This window comes from Salmo salar, chromosome ssa06, assembly GCF_905237065.1.
Source record: "Salmo salar chromosome ssa06, Ssal_v3.1, whole genome shotgun sequence".
Lineage (NCBI taxonomy): Eukaryota > Metazoa > Chordata > Actinopteri > Salmoniformes > Salmonidae > Salmo > Salmo salar.
The window spans coordinates 9,749,716-9,768,723 of NC_059447.1; the positions used below are offsets into that span (position 1 = coordinate 9,749,716).

A 19,008-nucleotide genomic window follows, 5' to 3' on the forward strand; every position below is an offset into this window, starting at 1 on the left:
CCTGTAATACCCCTATTCATCCTGTCCGAAAAGCCTCAGGTGATTGGCGTATTGTTCAAGATCTCAGACCTGTTAACGATGCAGTTTATGCAAGGGCTCCTGCTGTGCCAAACCCCTTGAATATTCGAGCCAATCACGGCGCAACTAGAGAACATTACCAACCCCTACACTCTGTATTTTCTGCTGGTTGACACCACAGAAAGCACTTACTCAAGAAAACAAAAAAGACCATGTTGTATTTAGCTTTATTAACTCAATTATATATTTTTAACACTGTTTGCAAACTGATATGTGACACCAATAATGTCAAAATTACATGCAAGAAAGGCAACAACCAAAGCATTTTTGTTTTTGTTTTGCTAAACAGGTGGGGCTGAAAACAGGTTGGGCTCTGCCCTGAATGACGAGTCGCCATTGTCTCCATAGACTCCATACTTCATTTACTGACTCCACACTATAAATACTCCTCCTTAATGGCTTGATCTCTCTGTGGCTTTATATGGCTCGTGTTCAAAGTGTAATCTAAAAATCTTTTATCATGTGACCCAGATGTTTTGAGTTCATCCATGAGTTCAGCCTGGTCCCAGTTTGTTTGTGCTTGTCTGCATTGACCACAGACTTTAAATATGCACTGACAAGCTGTGAATAGAACAACTATTATTTTCACAAAATATAGATTGATGCTGTTGCATGACAAACAACTTGGAAAAACAATCAGATGCCAAGTTTCTAGTTAGATTCCTCCAGTCCAATGGTTATCTCCTGTTATCTGGACAGAATAGTGACTATTATAATGACAGCATAGTGGATATTATAATGACAGATTAATAGATATTATAATGACAGAATAAAATATATTATAATGACAGAATAGTGGATATTATAATGTGAATACTGAATACACAGTATCACTTCCTGAAGCTGCTTGCTGCAACGTAACAAGGGTGTGTATTTCAGCAGGAGTCGTCATTGTTGACAACCAGTACCTAACAGACATTAAAAAAAAATGCCTGAGAGGTGTTTCTGTCTTTCTGGTCCTGATGAGAAAAAGATGAAATGTTGGGGGAGGTTCTCTTCTGTCCTGTTGAACCAATCCAGTAAATGTGGAGGAGTTAAGATGTAGTGTTGCTTTGTTAACGTCCAAAAGAGTAAGTCACATCACAGGATCTCTTTCCATTTCTCCTGAATGTTTCTGACCACACAGGGGGTGTTGTACCAGGGATGACAAAGAAAGGAGATTCCCTAAAAACACACTACTAAGATACAGCTACGACCCCATTGAAGGTGACATTTTACACAGTTAAGATCTGTGTGTATGATCATAAAATCTTCCTTTTCAACTGAATAAGACCCTTTTCTATGTACTGAACACAACCCCTATTACTGTACTCTATTTACTGTACTGTCATATTCTGATCAATATTAAAACATTTACACCTCTCTTCTTTCATCTGGTTGATGAACCTTTAGTGGTCAAATCTGTCACATGTACATTTCATTCAGTGGAATTGAGTTTATACAGAAACAAGATTGTTGTGTCAAGAATTAGACAAATAAACATTTTACAGACAATATTTACAAACACCAAGAAGCCCAATAACAACAAGATCAGTGATTTGTAAATGAAACCAGGTTTTACAAGACAGTGTTGTGATTCATTCTATTAATAAATGACTCTAGTTAACAATGTCTGACAAGTTCAATGGTGTTTATTCATGAATATGTACAATCATATGTTTACACACTAGAGAGATATTCTACATTGTTGCCCCTGTGTGTCTTACTGAACATGACTAGAGAGATATTCTACATTGTTGCCCCTGTGTGTCTTACTGAACATGACTAGAGAGATATTCTACATTGTTGCCCCAGTGTGTCTTACTGAACATGACTAGAGAGATATTCTACATTGTTGCTCCAGCTTGTCTTACTGAACATGACTAGAGAGATATTCTACATTGTTGCTCCAGTGTGTCTTACTGAACACGACTAGAGAGATATTCTACATTGTTGCTCCAGCTTGTCTTACTGAACATGACTAGAGAGATATTCTACATTGTTGCTCCAGTGTGTCTTACTGAACATGACCAGGATTAGAGTGAAACATCATGTTGTGTTTGACACAGGGACCACCTGACACAGGGACACTGAGGTGTCATACCAAACATAAAACCCTGGGTAGAGGGGCTCAGTGAATGTGGTGTGGAATGTGTACAGGTGGGTCAGTGTGTCAGAGGAGACTCTGTAGAAGGACAGAGTGCCGGCTGGCCAGTCCAGATACACTCCTACTCTGTAGGAGCTGGAGGAGGGGACGTCTATGATAGTGTGATTATTATTGTGCCAGGCAGAGTAACTGTTGCCAGAGCAATTCAGACTCCAGGACTTGTCATTGTATCCAATATCACAGTCATTGCGCCATCCTCTCCTGCTGATTTCTTTATATGTCACTCCTATAAGAGCCATACTCCCACTCCACTCTGCCTCCCCTCTCCCACTCCACTCTACCTCCCAGTAACAGCGCCCAGTCAGACCCTCTCTACACAGCACCTGTTTATGGTCCTGAAATCTCTCTGGGTGATTAGGATACGGCTGCTTCTCTCCCCTACATGTCACCTTTCTGTTCTCCTCAGACAGAGAGAGGAGTCTGTTTACTGTGTTTGGGTCCAGTGTGAGATCACAGCCATCTGATGGATGAAACCAGACACAATATTAGAAATCATCATTCACAGTAGAATGTTAACTCATTTTCACTAATTCATTTCATGTTTCTCGGTATCAAAAGGAAAAGTTAAGGTAATTTGAGACTTGTTGAATGATCATATGTTATACTGTATGGTAATATAAAACACAATTATTCCCATTAATTACACACACACTGTCACAGTTGTCGTAAGGCGAGGACCAAAACGCAGCGGGAATATGTGCACTCATCTTCTTTTATTAAATTGGCAAAGAAGGAGAACCAAAATAAATACGTACACCAAAAAAAAACACAATGCCGAATACCATGCCGGTGACAGTGTGTGTGTAATTAATGGGAATAATTGTGTTTTATATTACCTGTAATGTCACTAGGACTGTAACTCTCTGTCAGACACTGTAATGTCACTAGGACTGTAACTCTCTGTCAGACACTGTCATGTCACTAGGACTGTAACTCTCTGTCAGACACTGTAATGTCACTAGGACTGTAACTCTCTGTCAGACACTGTCATGTCACTAGGACAGGCACAAAGCTATAGACAGCACAATCTCCCATAAAAACCCATGAAAACAAACTCCTAATTATAGGACTTTCAATCAGAAGCAACGATAACCAGCTGCTTCCAATTGAAGGTCCAACCCCAATAAACTAAACATAGAAATAGACTAGACTAGACAGAACATAGAAATACACTAACATAGAACAGTGCCCAAACCCGGAAATAATAAATCAAACACCGTTCTAAACAACCAACCACCCCGAACCACATAAAACAAATACCCCCTGCCACGTCCTGACCAAACTACAATAACAAATAACCCTTATTACTGGTCAGGACGTGACACACACACACACACACCTGTATGCATGCATGAACACACACACACACACACACACACACACACACACACACACACACACACACACACACACACACACACACACACACACACTGGACACACACAAACACCTGTATGCATACACGAACACACACACACACACACACTGGACACACACGCACTTGTACACATGAACACACACACACACATTTCTAAAGTAACACGAACACGCCACACATATACACACACATTGTCAAAGCAACTCTTTCTAAACTTTGGTGTCCCTGATTTCTGCTTCTGTAGAACTACAGCTGATATTTAATATGACCAAGTAAGTTATGATGGTGGTCTTTGACTTTGACTTAACTTGAATTAAGACTTATGCTTGGTCATATTCTTCACAGTAGTCAATACTCACATTTTCTAGGCCCAGGTTTCATTGTGTTCTCTCCACCATGTTCCACACTGTAGCGGTAAGCAGAAGAACAGACAGTCATTGAGTGATACACGTGAACTCAAGCATTCACACACGTGCACATACACACACGAACACATACACACACAGTCAGCATATAACTTTGTCCAAGAGGTGGTAAGAATGTTTGTCTTAACTAGCCTGATGACTCAAACATGTCTGATGTGAACATTGACATAAACCCTCAACATACTTGAGTTTCTCCAGTCTGCAGTGTGGATCCTCCAGTTCAGCAGAGAGCAGTCTGACTCCTGAGTCTCCTGGGTGATTGTAGCTCAGGTCCAGCTCTCTCAGGTGTGAGGGGTTTGACCTCAGAGCTGAGACCAGAGAAGCACAGCCTTCCTCTGTGACTAAACAGCCTGATAGGCTGCAAAGAGTAAAATCATATTAAAATCACACTGCTTTTCTTTGGTGGTGAAAATGGAGTGGCAGTATATTTTTTCTACATTTTCAGATAGATCAGTGTCCTGAAACCTGCCATATCTATTCATAAATGAATGTATCATTGTTAGAAATGACAAAATATTGAAGTATTGCTTGTTGAGAGAAAAATGTATAGTACAAATATTTGAGTAGACTGACCAGACCATTTTAAAAAGCAGTATCAGTAAAAAGACAGACAGAGAGGTATCAGATTTACATTGTGTTGAGTCCACACCCTATCTAGTTTGACAGTGAAGCTAACATTTTAAATTAAATGACAGGACATTATTCACCATTCAGTTTCTATTGGGAAAAACATCATCCACAACACAACCAAAACAAACTGCAAATGCATTCATCAATTTGTAGAATCACAAGCTTGATGTAATCCTTGTGAGTAAGGAATATGGGACCAAATAATTAACTTATGACTACTTTAATACAGTATAAGTGAATATGCCCAAATTATTAAGACTTATTCAAATGGAAGAACTAGATACATCAAGTGCTTTCATTTCTGAACAGTAACACAGATACATTACATTGCCATAAGTATGTGGACACCTGCTCTTGTCGAACATTATATATTCCAAAATCAATGGCATTAATATGGAGTTGGTCCCCCCTTTGCTGCTATAACAGCCTCCACTCTTCTGGGAAGGCTTTCCACTAGATGTTGGAACTTTACTGCAAGGACTTGCTTCCATTCAGCCGTAAGAGTATTAGTGAGGTCGGGCACTGATGTTGGGAGATTAGACCTGGCTCGCAGTCGGCGTTCCAATTCATCCCAAAGGTGTTCGATGGGGTTGATGTCAGGGGTCTGTGCAGCCCAGTCAAGTTCTTCCACAACGATCTCAGCAAACCTGTTCTGCATGGACCTCGCTTTGTGCACTGGGCATTGTCATGCTGAAACAGGAAAGGGCCTTCCCCAAACTGTTGCCACAAAGTTGGAAGCACAGAATTGTGTAGAATGTCATTGTATGCTGTAGAAGATTTGCCTTCACTGGAACTAAGGGGCCTAGCCCGAACCACGAAAACAGTCCCAGACCATTATTCCTCTTCCACCAAACTACAGATTAGTAGAATGTCAGATTAATTTAAATTTTTTATTTAACCTTTATATAAATAGGCAAGTCAGTTAAGAACAAATTCTTATTTACAATGACAGCCTACCAGGGAACAGTTTGTTAACTGCCTTGTTCAGGGGCAGAACGACAGATTTTTACCTTGACAGCTTGGGGATTCGATCCAGCAACCTTTCGTTTATTAGCCCAACACTCTAACAACTAAGCTACCTTCATCATACAGAGAACGCGTTTCCAATGCTCCAGAGTCCAATGGCGGCGAGCTTCAAACTACTCCAGCCGACGCTTGGCATTGCGCATGGTGATCTTAGGCTTGTGTGTGGCTCAAGACAAACAGTTATTGTGCTGACGTTGCTTCCAGAGGCAGTTTGGAACTCGATAGTGAGTGTTGCAACCGAGGACAGACAATTTGTACGCGCTACGTGCTTCAGAACTCAGCAGTCCTGTTCTGTGAGGTTGTGTGGCCTACCACTTCGCGGCTGAGTCTTGTTGCTCCTACACATTTCCACTTCACAATGACAGCTCTTACAGTTGACGAGAGCAGCTGAAAAAGCTGAATCCACAAATTTGAAGGGGTGTCCACATACTTTTGGCCATGTTGTGATTGTATGAATACCCTCAAATAAAAAGGTGACATTCTGTACTGTCGCCTAATATGAAACATTCTATCTTAAATCCAAAATGCTGGAGCACCAAATTTAAAACTGTAAGCTTCACTGTCCAAACACATATGGTGTGGACTATGTGTGCCTGGTAAACACATGTGGATCTGGTGAACAGTTATCACTTGTTGACCAACTACAGGAATACTGACCTCAGAGTCTCCAGTTTACAGTGGGGAATCCCAAGTACAGCAGAGAGCAGCTTCACTCCTGAATCTTTCAGGTCATTGTTACTCAGATCCAGCTCTCTCAGGTGTGAGGGGTTTGACTTCAGAGTTGAGACCAGAGAAGCACAGCCTTCCTCTGTGACTTGACAGCCTGACAGCCTGCAAAGAGTCAAATCATATTAAAACCACACTGTTATTCTTTAGTGGTGAAAATAGTGGCAGTATATTTTTCCAACATATTCAGATTTATCAGTGTCCTGAAACCTGACATATCTATTCATAAATTAATATATCATTATTAGATATAATCAATCTATTGCTTGAGGAATGAAAAATGTATAGTACAAATATTTTAGTAGACTGACCAGGCCAGTTTAAAAAACAGTATCAGTGAAAAGACAGACAGTGAGGTATCAGATTTAGATTGTATTGAGTATACAGTCCACACCATATCTATGTTGACAGTAAAGCTAACATTTTAAATGTGGCTCTCTACTCCAGCATTTTAGATTTCAGATCAAATGTTTCATATGAGGTGACAGTATATAATGTCACCTTTTATTTAAGGGTATTTTCATACATATCTGTTTCACTGTTTAGAAATGAAAGCACTTTATGTATCTATTCCTCCTATTTGAAGAAGTCATAAGTATTCTGACCAATTCACTTATAATGTCTTAAAGTATTCAAAACTTTAGTATTTGGTCCCAAACTCGTTGCTTGCATTTGCAGTTTGTTTTGGTTGTGTTTTGAGTTATGTTTTTCCCAATAGTAACTGAATGGTGGATGATGACCGGATTAATCTTCTTTCTAAGTGAGTAGATAACATGTTTCTAAACACTACTAAATTAATATTGATGCCATGATTAAGAAAAGCATGAATGAATCATGAATAATAATGACTGAGAAAGTTACAGAGGCTACAACAAAACATGCTAACCTCTCACCATTACCAATAACAGAGGCTACAACAAAACATGCTAACCTCTCACCATTACCAATAACAGAGGCTACAACAAAACATGCTAACCTCTCACCATTACCAATTACAGAGGCTACAACAAAACATGCTAACCTCTCACCATTACCAATAACAGGTGAGGTTGGCATTTTTGGGGGGGTGGGAATATGATATTTCTGCCTCTAACTTTCTCATTCATCATCATTCACGATTCATTCATAATTAAGGTAGTATACACATGTTTGTAGAAGTGTTCAGAAACATCTTCTATTTTTACTTACAACGCAAGTGAAGTGACTCCAAAATAACAGTACATTATTCACTATTCGGTTACTATTGGGAAAAACATAATAAAACACAACCAAAACAAACTGCAAATGCATTCAACAAGTTTGTAGAATCACAAGCTTGATGTAATCACCGCAGGCAAAGAATACTGGATCAAGCACTAAACTTTTGACTAAATTAATTTGTCTAAATAATTACAATTTTTTCAAATGGGAGAACTACATACATAAAGTGCTTTCATTTCTAAACTGTAAAATATATATGTGTGAATACCTTCAAATAAAAGGTGACATTCTGTACTGTAGCCTAATATGAAACATTTTATCTCAAATCCAAAATGCTGGAGCATAGCACCAAAATTAAAACTGTAAGTTTCACTGTCCAAACACATTTGGTGTGGACTATGTGTGCCTGGTAAACACATGTGGATCTGGTGAACAGTTATCACTTGTTTACCAACTACAGGGATACTGACCTCAGAGTCTCCAGTTTACAGTGGGGATTCCCCAGTCCAGCAGAGAGCAGCTTCACTCCTGAATCCTTCAGGTCATTGTTACTCAGATCCAGCTCTCTCAGGTGTGAGGGGTTTGACTTCAGAGCTAAGACCAGAGAAGCACAGCCTTCCTCTGTGACTAGACAGCCTGACAGGCTGCAAAGAGTCAAATCATATTAAAACCACACTGCTATTCTTTGGCTGATAAAATCGAGTTCCAGTATATTTAAACATATTCAGATATATCAGTGTCCTGAAACCTGCCATATCTATTCAGAAATTAATGTATCATTTTTAGAAATGACAAATTATCAAAGTATTGCTTGAAGAGAGAAAAATATAAAGTACAAATATTTGAGTAGACTGACCAGAACCGTTTAAAAAGCAGTATCAGTCAAAAGACAGACAGTGAGGTATCAGATTTAGATTGTATTGAATATACAGTCCACACCATATCTATTTTGACAGTGAAGCTAACATTTTAAATGTGGCTCTATACACCAGCATTTTGGATTTGAGATCAAATGTTTAATATAATGTGCCAGTATATAATGTCACCTTTTATTTGAGGGTATTTTCATACATATCTGTTTCACCGTTTAGAAATGAAAGCACTTTATGTATTTAGTTCCCCCATTTGAAGAAGTGAAAAGTATTCTGACCAATTCACTTATAGTGTGTTAAAGTAGTCAAAAGTTTAGTATTTGGTCACAAACTCGTTGCTTGAATTTGCAGTTTGTTTTGGTTGTGTTTTGGGTTATGTTTTGCCCAATAGTAATTAAATGGTGTATGATGACTGGATTAATCTTCTAAGTCAGTAGATAACATGTTTCTAAACACTAATAAATTAATCCTGATGGCACCATCATTAATACAAATCGATAATGATGTTGAATGAGAAAGTTACAGAGGCACAAAGATCATACTCCACCCCCACCCCCCAAAAAACAATGCATACCTCTCCTGTTGTTGGTAATGGTGAGAGGTTAGCATTGTCTTGTTTTTTGGAGGGGGTGGGGAAGTATGATCTTTGTACCTCTGTAACATTCAACATCATTCACGATTTTTCATGATTATTCATAATTAATGAAGTATCGACATGAATGTAGAAGTGTTCAGAAACATCTTCTATTCTTACTGACAATACAAGTGAAGTGACTCCAAAATGACACAGGACATTATTCACCATTCAGTTTCTATTGGGAAAAACATCTCCCAAAACAACCAAAACAAACTGCTAGTGCATTCAACAACTTTGTAGAATCACAAGACTGATGTAATCACTGCAGGCAAAGAATATGGGACCAATTACTAAACTTTTGAATACTTTAATACAATATAAGTGAATTGGTCAGAATACTTATGATTTCTTCAAACGGGGGGACTGGATACATGAAGTGCTTTCATTTGTAAATGGTAACACAGGTATGTATGAATACCTTCAAATTAAAGGTGACGTTCTGTACGGTCATCTAATATGAAACATTCTATCACAAATGCAAAATGCTGAGCATAGCTCCAAACGTAAAACTGTAAGCTTCAATGTCTAAACACATTTGGTGTGGACTATGTGTGCCTGGTAAACACATGTGGATCTGGTGAACAGTTATCACTTGTTGACCAACTACAGGAATACTGACCTCAGAGTCTCCAGTTTACAGTGGGGATTCCCCAGTCCAGCAGAGAGATGCTCCACTCCTGAATCCTTCAGGTCATTGTTACTCAGGTCCAGCTCTCTCAGGTGTGAGGGGTTTGACCTCAGAGCTGAGACCAGAGAAGCACAGCCTTCCTCTGTGACTTGACAGCCTGACAGCCTGCAAAGAGTCAAATCATATTAAAACCACACTGCTATTCTTTAGTGGTGAAAATAGTGGCACTATTTTTTTTCAACATATTCAGATATATCAGTGTCCTGAAACCTGACTTATATTTTTACAACTTAATGTATCATTATTAGAAATGATCAAATCATCACTTTTTGAGTAGACTGACCAGACCAGTTTAAAAGCAGTATCAGTCAAAAGACAGACAGCGAGGTATCAGATTTAGATTGTATTGAGTATACAGTCCACACCATATCTATTTTGACAGTGAAACTAACATTTTAAATGTGGCTCTATACCCCAGCATTTTAAATTTGAGATCAAATGTTTCATATGAGGTGACAGTATATAATGTCACCTTTTATTTGAGGGTATTTTCATACATATCTGTTTCACAAATGAAAGCACTTCATGTATCTAGTCCCCCCATTTGAAGAAGTCATAAGTATTCTGACCAATTCACCTATAAAGTCTTAAAGTAGTCAAAACTTTAATATTTGGTCCTAAACTCGTTGGTTGCATTTGCAGTTTGTTTTGGTTGTGTTCGGGGTTATGTTTTTCCCAATAGTAACTGAATGGTGGATTATGACTGGATTAATCTTCTAAGTGAGTAGATAACATGTTTCTAAACACTACTAAATGAATAATGATGATTCCCTGATTAAGAAAAATAATGAATCACTCATGAGAAACTATGAATAAGAAAGTTACAGAGGCTATAACAAAACATGCTAACCTCTCACCATTACCGATAACAGAGGCTACAACAAAACAAGCTAACCTCTCACCATTACCAATAACAGAGGCTACAACAAAACATGCTAACCTCTCACCATTACCAATAACAGAGGCTACAACAAAACATGCTAACCTCTCACCATTACCAATAACAGAGGCTACAACAAAACAAGCTAACCTCTCACCATTACCAATAACAGAGGCTACAACAAAACATGCTAACCTCTCACCATTACCAATAACAGAGGCTACAACAAAACATGTTAACCTCTCACCATTACCAATAACAGAGGCTACAACAAAACATGCTAACCTCTCACCATTACCAATAACAGAGGGGGTATGATATTTGTGCCTCAGTAACTTTCTCATTCATCATCATTCACGATTCATTCATGATTATTCATAATCATGGTAGCATCCACATGAATATAGAAGTGTTCAGAAACATCTTCTATTCTTACTTACAATACAAGTGAAGCGACTCCAAAATGACAGGGCATGATTCACCATTCAGTTGCTGTTGGGAAATATCATCCAAAACACAACCAAAACAAGCGGCAAACGCACTCAACAAGTTTGTAGAATCCCAAGATTGATGTAATCACTGCAGGCATGATTACAAATACTACTACTATTTTGTCCAAATATTTAGTACTTCTTCAAATGGGAGAACTAGATACATGAAGTGCTTTTATTTCTAAACGGTCAAACAGATATTTATGAATACCCTCAAATAAAAAGTGACATTCTGTACTGTCGCCTAATATGAAACATTCTATCTCAAATCCAAAATGCTGGAGCACCAAATTTAAAACTGTAAGCTTCACTGTCTAAACACATATGGTGTGCACTATGTGTGCCTGGTAAACACATGTGGATCTGGTGAACAGTTATCACTTGTTGACCAAATACAGCAATACGGACCTCAGAGTCTCCAGCTTAGAGTTGGGATTCCCCAGTCCAGCAGAGAGCAGTTTCACTCCTGAATCCTTCAGGTCATTGTTACTCAGATCCAGCTCTCTCAGGTGTGAGGGGTTTGAGCTGAAAACTGAGAGCAACACTTCACAGGATGTGTCTGTGAGTTTACAGCCAGTGAGTCTGCCAACACAGAAGAAATACAATGGCAGACAGGTTGTATTAAAATGTTACACTTAGCTTTCCTTGCTCCCACTGTTTGCCGTGAACTAATAATGTGTACGCCGTGCATACATGGCTCAATGTTATACCTTTTTCTGATCAGTTTGTATTATAGTTTAAGAGTTTTCAGATGATAGAAGGTTTAGTCAGCCAATGAAAATACTGTTGTTCCTACGTACAGTAAAGTTTGGTCTGAGGGATAGTCACATGAGTACTTACAGAGCCAGTCAGCCAATTAAAATGCTGCTGTAACTACAATTTCTTTTGTTGTGCAATATTTACATTAATACTTACAGGGCTTTCCTGCAGCCTCTCACAGCTGGGAGCAGTCTCCTACGACCCTCTTGTGATGTCTTGTATTCCTTCAGGTCAAACACATCCAGAACCTCCTCTGATATCTGCAGCATGTAGGCCAGCGCTGAACACTGAGTAAGGGAGAGGTTTTTGGATCTCTTCTCTGACGTCAAGAACGCTTGGATTTCCTCTTGTACTGAATGGTCTTTCATCTCTATCAGACAGTGGAAGAGATTGATGCACCTCTCAGGGGAGATGTTCTTCCTCTGCATCACCTTAAGGGATCGGATTGTTTTCTGGACACTCTCTGGACTGCATTCTGTCTGTGCCACCAGACCTCGTAGGAGTTTCTGATTGGACTCCAGTGACATGCCATGAAGGAAGCGGACAAAAAGGTCCAGGTGTCCATTCTTACTCTCCAAGGCTTTATCCACGGCACTCTTCAGCAGCTCATGCAAGGTTAGCTCTTCAGACGTAGCTCTAGACTTTCTCTTGAGGAAGGTCTTCAGTTCATCCATGTTCTTGGTTGTGTAACAATGGTACATGTAAACAGCTGAGAGAAACTCCTGAATGCTCAGATGAATAAAGCAGTACACCATTCTCTGAAATAACACAGACTCTTCTTTGAAGATTTGTGTGCACACTCCTGAGTACACTGAGGCTTCTTTGACATCAATGCCACACTCTTTCAGGTCTTCTTCATAGAACATGAGATTACCCTTCTCCAGATGTTCAAACGCCAGCTTCCCCAGCTTCAGAAGAATGTCCTTATCTGACTCCATGAGCTCCTCTTGATCCATCTCATCTCTTCCATGATACTTCCGGTTCTTCAGGCTGGTCTGAATGAGCAGGAAGTGTATAGACATCTCAGTCAGAGTCGTGGGCATCTCTCTCCTCTTGTCTATACTCAATATGTGTTCAAGGACTATTGCAGAAATCCAACAGAAGACTGGAATGTGGCACATAATTTGGAGGCTCCTTGATGTCTTTATATGCGAGATGATTCTGCTGGCCAGGTCCTCATCACTGAATCGCTTCCTGAAGTACTCCTCCTTCTGTGGGTCATTGAACCCTCGTACCTCTGTCACCTGGTCAACACACCCTGAAGGGATCTGATTGGCTGCTGCAGGTCGAGTAGTTATCCAAAGGAGAGCAGAGGGAAGCAGATTTCCCTTGATGAGGTTTGTCAGCAGAACATCTACAGACGATGTCTGTGTGACATCAGACACCATTTCAACATGCTGGAAATCCAATGGAAATCTGCTTTCATCCAAACCATCCAAGATAAACATAGCTTTACAGGCTGTGAGTTTCTTTGCATTGCCTATGTCTAGTTCTGTGTGGAACACATTTAAAAGTCTGAGAAAACTGTACTGGATATCTTTGATCAAGTTCACCTCCCGGAAAGGAAGCAGAAATATGATATCCACATCTTGGTTTGCCTTCCCTTCAGCCCAGTCTAGGATGAACTTCTGCACAGAGACTGTTTTTCCGATGCCAGCGATGCCCTTGGTCAGCACAGTTCTGATGCTTCTCTCTTGACCAGGTAAGGGTTTAAATATGTCATTGCAGTGGATTGCTGTGTCATGTGAGGTTGGTGTCCTGGATGCTGTCTCTAGCTGCCACACCTCATGTTCATTGTTAACCCCTTCACTCTCTCCTTCTGTGATGTAGAGCTCTGTGTAAATCCTGTTGAGGGGAGTTTGATTCCCTGCTTTTTCCATGCCTTCTATCACACATTCATAACTCCTTTTCAGACTGTCTTTATGGTTTACTATAACTCTCTGCAGGCTGTCATCCACTACAAGGGAAGTGTAAAATGTTGTGTATCAGACACATTCATTGACAGGATGAAAAGTGGGCCTTCACTTCTACAGTAACTTATATTATTGTAGTTAACTACATTTAAATCATATTGAGGTATTGACTTCGAACATGTCTACAAGTGGTCTTACTGATTTCAGAGCCTCTTGCATCATTGGGTTCACTCAGGTGCTGTAGTACAGGAAGTGTTCTGGATCTCTTTCTACACTGAGGACAGTCATAGTCTCCTGAAGGAGCAGGTTTCTCCCAGTATCTGGTGATGCACTTTCTGCAGAACCTGTGTCCACAGGTGATAGAGACTGGATCCCTCAGCACCTGCTCACACACTGCACACCTGGACTGATCCTCTTGCAGAGAGCTGAAAGAACATTATAAAAACATAAAGACATTGTGATCCTTCACTGCTATTTCTCAAATATTGTACAGTCGTGGCCAAAAGTTTTGAGAATGACATAAATATTAATTTCCACAAAGTTTGCTGCTTCAGTGTCGTGATACTTTTGTCAGATGATACTATGAAATACTGAAGTATAATTACAAGCATTTCATAAGTGTCAATGGCTTTTATTGACAATTACATGAAGTTGATGCAAAGAGTCAATATCTGCAGTGTTGACCCTTCTTTTTCAAGACCCCTGCAATCCGCCCTGGCATGCTGTCAATTAACTTCTGGGCCACATCCTGACTGATGGCAGCCCATTCTTGCATAATCAATGCTTGGAGTTTGTCAGAATTTGTGGGTTTTTGTTTGTCCACACGCCTCTTGAGGATTGACCACAAGTTCTCAATGGGATTAAGGTCTGGGGAGTTTCCTGGCCATGGACCCAAAATATCAATGTTTTGTTCCCCGAGCCACTTCGTTATCACTTTTGCCTTATGGCAAGGTGCTCCATTATGGCATTGTTTGTCACCAAACTGTTCCTGGATGGTTGGGAGAAGTTGCTCTCGGAGGATGTGTTGGTACCATTCTTTATTCATGGCTGTGTTCTTAGGCAAAATTGTGAGTGAGCCCACTCCCTTGGCTGAGAAGCAACCCCACACATGAATGGTCTCAGGATGCTTTACTGTTGGCATAACACAGGACTGAACAATCGGAAAGGGGATTCATCAGAGAAAATTACTTTACCCCAGTCCTCAGCAGTCCAATCCCTGTACTTTTTGCAGAATATCAGTCTGTCCCTGATGTTTTTCCTGGAGAGAAGTGGCTTCTTTTCTGCCTTTCTTGACACCAGTCCATCCTCCAAAAGTCTTTGCCTCACTGTGCGTGCAGATGCACTCACACCTGCTTGCTGCCATTCCTGAGCAAGCTCTGTACTGGCGGTGCCCCAATCCCGCAGCTGAAACAACTTTAGGAGACGGTCCTGGCGCTTGCTGGACTTTTTTGGGCATCCTGATGCCTTCTTTACAACAATTGAACCGCTCTCCTTGAAGTTCTTGATGATCCGATAAATGGTTGATTTATGTGCAATCTTACTGGGAGCAATATCCTTGCCTGTGATGCCCTTTTTGTGCAAAGCAATGACGACGTGTTTCTTTGCAGGTAACCATGGTTGACAGAGGAAGAACAATGATTCCAAGCACCACCCTCCTTTTGAAGCTTCCAGTCTGTTATTCGAACTCAATCAGCATGACAGAGTGATCTCCAGCCTTGTCCTCGTCAACACTCACACCTGTGTTAACGAGAGAATCACTGACATGATGTCAGCTGGTCCTTTTGTGGCAGGGCTGAAATGCAGTGGAAATGTTTTTTGGGGGGATTCAGTTCATTTGCATGGCACAGAGGGACTTTGCAATTAATTGCAATTCATCTGATCACCCTTCATAACATTCTGGAGTATATGCAAATTGACATCATACAAACTGAGGCAGCAGACTTTGTGAAAATTAATATTTGTGTCATTCTCAAAACTTTTGGCCACGACTGTAGATATTAATACTGAACCTCTAACAGAGTAGACCATCCACTACAGAGATAAAGGCGAGAGAGAGATACTGATCCTCTAACAGAGTAGACCATCCACTACAGAGATAAAGGAGAGAGATAGATACTGATCCTCTAACAGAGTATCCACTACAGAGATAAAGGAGAGAGAGAGATACTGATCCTCTAACAGAGTATCCACTACAGAGATAAAGGAGAGAGAGAGAGACTTGTAGATATTAATACTGATCCTCTAACAGAGTAGACCATCCACTACAGAGATAAAGGAGAGAGAGAGACTTGTAGATGTTACTACTGATCCTCTAACAGAGTATACCATCCACTACAGAGACAAAAGAGAGAGAGATACTGATCCTCTAACAGAGTAGACCATCCACTACAGAGATAAAGGAGAGAGAGAGACTTGTAGATGTTACTACTGATCCTCTAACAGAGTAGACCATCCACTACAGAGATAAAGGAGAGAGAGAGATACTGATCCTCTAACAGAGTAGACCATCCACTACAGAGACAAAGGAGAGAGAGAGATACTGATCCTCTAACAGAGTAGACCATCCACTACAGAGATAAAGGAGAGAGAGAGATACTGATCCTCTAACAGAGTATCCACTACAGATATAAAGGAGAGAGAGAGAGACTTGTAGATATTAATACTGATCCTCTAACAGAGTAGACCATCCACTACAGAGATAAAGGAGAGAGAGAGACTTGGAGATGTTACTACTGATCCTCTAACAGAGTAGACCATCCACTACAGAGACAAAGGAGAGAGAGAGATACTGATCCTCTAACAGAGTAGACCATCCACTACAGAGATAAAATACTTGCAGATCTTAATACTGATCATTTGGCAGAACAGACAGACAGACAGACAGACAGACAGACAGACAGACAGACAGACAGACAGACAGACAGACAGACAGACAGACAGACAGACAGACAGACAGACAGACAGACAGACAGACAGACAGACAGACAGACAGACAGACAGACAGACAGACAGACAGACAGACAGACAGACAGACAGACAGACAGACAGACAGACAGACAGACAGACAGAGATTCATACAGTATGAATCAGGACCTTAGTGATGTTTAGAGTCATACAGTATGAATCAGGACCTTAGTGATGTTTAGAGTCATACAGTATGAATCAGGACCTTGACATTTACCGTAGATGGAATGGAACAAAGAACTAGATTGATTTGTAGATGGGTTTGTTAATCCATGGAAATATCTTAATGATAAATGACAATCTTTTCGGTACTTACCCTGGATCAGCTGTACAATCAATATCAGTCGTAAAATCAATATCTGTGAGAGGAATCCATCAAGTAGTGGTAGTAAGAAGTCGTAGCAGTAGGAATTGGTGGTAGTAGTAGTGGTATACAGTGCCTTCAGAAAGTACTCAGGCTTTATTTAAGTACTCAGGCTTTAACACTGCATCCTTGGCAGCGATTACAGCTGTGAGTCTTTCTGGGTAAGTCTCTAAGAACTTTCCACACCTGGATTGTGCAACATTTGCCCATTATTCTTTTAAAATTCTTCAAGTTTTAGGCTATTGTCCTGATGAAAGGTGAATTCATCTCCCAGTGTCTGGTGGAAAGCAGACTGAACCAGGTTTTCCTCTAGAATTTAAATTTTTTAGCCTGAAAAACTCCCCAGCCCTAACAATTATAAGCATTGCTTTGCCACATTGGTTTGCAGTATTACTTTAGAGCCTTGATGCAAACAGGATGAATGTGTTGGAAAAGTTTCATTCTGTACAGCAGGGGTTCTTAAACCTTTTCAGCTCAAGACCCAAATTAGAAATGTACCATCTTCCCATGATCCAACTCTTCCTTCAACGACCCAAATTAAGAAGAAATATTGTGTTAGTGTAGATGTATTGTCATGACTCGCGACCCACCTCTCACATGCCCAGGGCCCACTTTGGGTCCCGACCCATAGTTTAAGAAACCCTGCTGTACAGGCGTCCTTATTTTCCCTCTGTCATTTAGGTTAGCATTGTGGCGTACCTACAATGTTATAGGTTAGTATTGTGGAGTTCCTACAATGTTATAGGTTAGTTTTGTGGAGTACCTACAATGAACCAGGATCTCTAGTGGCACAGCGAGCAACTACGATGCAGTACCTTAGACCACTGCGCCACTCTAGTGGTGAAGAATCGCCAGTACATCTCTTGGAAAAAGTAGGTGAACCCAAACGTTAATCACGTTAAGATATCCAGCCAATCGCAATTGACTGGATATCGATGTCTCATTCAATTTAACTGAAATCGCCAGATTTACCTTTTCAAGTGGATCTTTTAAATAATATCCAAATTGATTAGTTGCTAAATGAGACAATTTAAACGTTTTCCACATTAACCTAGATGAAGGAACACTCTCAGGTTAATTTAAAGTTTAATTCCCAGATAGCCTATACAGGTTTGATTTATCATTAAAATAGATTAATCAGTAAAATCTGCTTTTGCAAAGCACACTCAGTAAAACCCATTACTGACGGGAGCGAATCCCATGTGGCTTTGGCCTTAGGAAGTATCCCCAGTACATTTCTTGAAAAAGTATTCGGTGACACCCAAGTGGTTACTTATGATATCCAGACCGATATCATTGTCTCATTGAATTTAATAAGTTAAATTGTCGAACATACCTTTCAAGTGGATCTTTTAAATAATATCCAAATTGATTGGGTTTCTACAATGAGACAAGTTAAACTTTTTCCACATTAACCTAGATGAAGCAATGATCCCAGGTTAACTAAAGTTTAATTTCCAAATAGCCTATACAGGTTTGATTTATCATTAAAATGGATCAATCAGTAAAATGTGTTTTTTGCAAAACCCATTCAGTAACCCAGTACTGACAGAAGTCCCGACCCAGCGGGAATCCCATGTGGCTTCGGCCTTAGGGGGAAGTGTACCATAGTGGTGAATGTACCCTAAACATTTAAACTACTGGTTACTTTTATGATAATCCAGACACTCTCAATTGCTTGGATATCATCGTCTCATTCAATTTAAATTATTGAAATTGTCGAACATACCTTTCTAGGTTCTTCCAATTAAATGAGACATTTTAAACTTTGCAATAGTAACCTAGATGAACCAACTTCCCAGGTTAATTTACAGTTTAATTCCCAGATAGC

The 19,008-nt window shown here is 40.0% G+C and overlaps 1 protein-coding gene across 1 annotated transcript in view; it reads right to left on the bottom strand.

Annotated features, from left to right (window-relative positions):
* Positions 1 to 228: 228 nt before the first annotated feature.
* The window catches only part of LOC106606278 (NACHT, LRR and PYD domains-containing protein 14), a 31,397-nt gene continuing 12,617 nt past the window's right edge, over positions 229 to 19,008 (bottom strand). The window contains exons 5-13 of the mRNA XM_045719716.1: positions 14,048 to 14,274; positions 12,093 to 13,893; positions 11,586 to 11,759; positions 9,738 to 9,911; positions 8,080 to 8,253; positions 6,341 to 6,514; positions 4,212 to 4,385; positions 3,962 to 4,008; positions 229 to 2,684 (exon numbers count right to left, since the gene is read on the bottom strand). Of these exons, the coding sequence (XP_045575672.1) occupies positions 2,107 to 2,684; positions 3,962 to 4,008; positions 4,212 to 4,385; positions 6,341 to 6,514; positions 8,080 to 8,253; positions 9,738 to 9,911; positions 11,586 to 11,759; positions 12,093 to 13,893; positions 14,048 to 14,274 (3,523 nt within the window). The 3' untranslated portion in view covers positions 229 to 2,106. The remainder of the gene's footprint in view (positions 2,685 to 3,961; positions 4,009 to 4,211; positions 4,386 to 6,340; positions 6,515 to 8,079; positions 8,254 to 9,737; positions 9,912 to 11,585; positions 11,760 to 12,092; positions 13,894 to 14,047; positions 14,275 to 19,008) is intronic.